The sequence below is a fragment of the Ceratotherium simum genome, chromosome X, assembly GCF_057802395.1.
Source record: "Ceratotherium simum simum isolate JZ-2026a chromosome X, ASM5780239v1, whole genome shotgun sequence".
Taxonomy (NCBI): domain Eukaryota; kingdom Metazoa; phylum Chordata; class Mammalia; order Perissodactyla; family Rhinocerotidae; genus Ceratotherium; species Ceratotherium simum.
In genome coordinates, this window is record NC_141940.1 from 90,510,159 (window position 1) to 90,512,944 (window position 2,786).

At 43.5% G+C, this 2,786-nt stretch overlaps 1 protein-coding gene across 1 annotated transcript; it reads left to right on the plus strand.

The window, feature by feature from the left end:
• The first annotated feature begins 624 nt into the window (after positions 1-624).
• LOC147911936 (endogenous retroviral envelope protein HEMO-like) lies at positions 625-2,533 on the plus strand. Its single transcript, XM_087427216.1, has 2 exons — positions 625-1,269; positions 1,447-2,533. The coding sequence occupies exons 1-2, from the start codon at positions 1,212-1,214 to the stop codon at positions 2,448-2,450; spliced, it is 1,062 nt and encodes a 353-aa protein (XP_087283342.1). The 5' UTR covers positions 625-1,211; the 3' UTR covers positions 2,451-2,533.
• The last annotated feature ends 253 nt before the right edge of the window (positions 2,534-2,786 follow it).

A 2,786-nucleotide genomic window follows, 5' to 3' on the forward strand; every position in this document is an offset into this window, starting at 1 on the left:
GCCACAACAGTGGTAAAGAAATTAATAACTGAAGTTATTCCTCGCTTTGGCATTCCTTTATGGATTGAATCAGACCAAGGAACTCATTTTACAGCAGAGATAAACCACTTGCTTGCAAAAACTCTGGGGTATTCATTAAAATTTCATACCCCATATCACCCTCAGTCATCAGGGCAAGTGGAACGTAAAAATCTAGATATAAAAAGAACTCTAGGAAAAGTCTGTCAAGAAACTGGACTTAAATGGCCAGAGGCTCTGCCCTTGGCCCTTATGAAGATTCAAAATACTCCAAATAGAAGGCATGGACTGACTCCTTTTGAAATAGTTTTTGGATGTCCGATACCTACTGGCGTCTCTAAACCTTCAATTCCTGGATTAAATGAATATTATGGGAACTTAAGTGAACAATTTGATGCTATGACTTGTTATATACAAAAATTAACTAGTATACTTGAAGCATATCGTCAACAGGTAAAAGAGGCGTGGCCACCACCTTCTGACAAGCCTTGCCATCCCTTTCGACCAGGAGACCGGGTGTACATCAAGGTCTTTAGAAGAAAACACACACTGTCACCTCGCTGGGAAGGACCTTATGAAGTCTTACTGACGACCTTCACTGCCATCAAAATAAAGGAAAAATCTTCCTGGATCCATGGGAGCCACGCCAAAATAGACCCAGAACATCGCTCTCCAGACAACTGGGAGATAATCCCCACAGGTGACCTTAAACTAAGGATTTCGAGGGCCAAAACCCAGGCCCCAGAAGCAGCCGACATCACGAAGTAGACAGCTTTTCCCAAGATCACGGATCGAGAAAACCTACTTTGACCCATTTCCTCCCCCTTGCTTCAAAACTCCCTATATATATACACACTCACACACACAAACTATTAGTGGATATATATATATATTTTTTAATCATTTATTAGAAAGCTGACTGGAGAGTGCTGGTCTCTATCTGTCCCTCTTCCCCTCTCTAAGTCTCCGCTATGGGCTCTTTTCCGGTCTGTGTCTTGCTTTTACTAACCCTCTCCTTTTCAACAGGTTGGGCACAGACCAAACACTCCCTTATGCCAGTTTACCAAGCCCTAGCCACGCTAACTAATCAATCTGACTGTTGGTTATGTCAACAGCTAGATAGTGCAAAAGAACCTGAACTAGTCTTTGTTCCTGCTGATATGAACACCTGGTAGACTAAGTACGGAAAATGGATGAATAACAGAGTATGGTATCCGCAACAAGGGAAACTTCACTCTGCTTCTTCTCCTGGTGAGTCACTTGGGCCCCAGAAAGACTACTTAGAAGTTCAAGGACTGTCCCTTGCCCAAGTACAAGCAATAGGTGAAAGTTTTTCCCTCTGCATTGAAAGTAAACATGGCGCTGGACCTTTCCTGGGTGACATACCGAGACAATATTGCAGTCAAACTCTGTGGTTTGATTCCGCAGGTGGCATCTTCAGAACTCTCAAGGGAATTGTAAGTGACTCTATCACTACTTCCTCTGGCACAAACATTTGCCAAATCACCAAGTGCTCTGGATGGCCTACGAGCCACCCGTGTGCAACTTGGGGTATCGCAGCTATCCGCATGGTTAGGCTGCCCAGTGCCACAGACTATATATGGGTGGATCAAAAATCTGGACTCACCTGGTCAGGTGACAAGACCAGGCTTTATAGCTGCCAAAATCAGACTGCAGGCCTCCTGTACCAGCTATTCCGCAATCTATTCTGTTCTCGCAGACTGACAGGAGCTCATGGGAAATGGAGATGTTTAGGTAGTAACAGTGCAAGTGGCACAGATCATGAAATAGTCCAGATCCTGGGAACTACAGACTCAATTCTAACCTTGTCTTTAAACTACACTGGTCTTTTCATTTTATGCGGCAACAAAGTATATAAAGGATTCCCACCTAATTGGTCAGGACGATGCGGACTTGGATACCTGGCTCCTTCTGTCACCAAACACTCCACCTTAAATGCTAGCCAAATTACAAACTTGGGTTCGTTTGTTCATAAGATTGTGCCACATAAACGTGCCAGTCAAGAAATCGTGGAAAATCCATTTGTGTATCACAACTCCAAGTTCTTTTCAGCCTTGAGAGTCCTATTCCCCAGCTTTGGAGATTATGAGTTGGAAAAGGCAATATTAAATCTCTCTATGGTAATGGAGCAAGAGTTCAACACCACCATGCAAACCTTGAACATACTCCAGTCAGAGATTAACAGCCTAGCATCTGTGGTGCTCCAAAATCGACGTGCTCTGGATGTGCTCACTGCCCAGCAAGGAGGAGCATGTGCAATCATTGAAGAAAAATGTTGCTTTTATGTGAATCAAACAGGTCAAGTAATATCTAACTTAAATCTATTAAAAGAGAAGATTGACATTTTTCATCAGATAAACGAAGCTAACACATTTTATTGGACTGACTTATTTCCAGGATTGGGGGACTGATTTAATGGAGTGTGGGGAAATGTGCTCCGATTTGTTCTTTTCTGCCTGTTCATCCTCATTCTAATCTACGTTCTTTTCTCCCTTTGCAGACTTCTTATCACTCGGATACTAACACGATTTCTCTCTCCACAGTCACCAGCTCAGCTTTTAATATGTGAAACTTCTAGGGAAGTTTCAGAGGAGGGAACTGATGGTGCTCAGGGCAAGCTGCCCCAGGAAGCACCACTCTGGTATGCGGATTATTTCGAGCTGAAGACAATAAGGATATTTGACCTCCCCCACTAACTGCCTAGAGAATCTGGCATGGTGGCTCATTCCTGGAACAGATCTTCTATC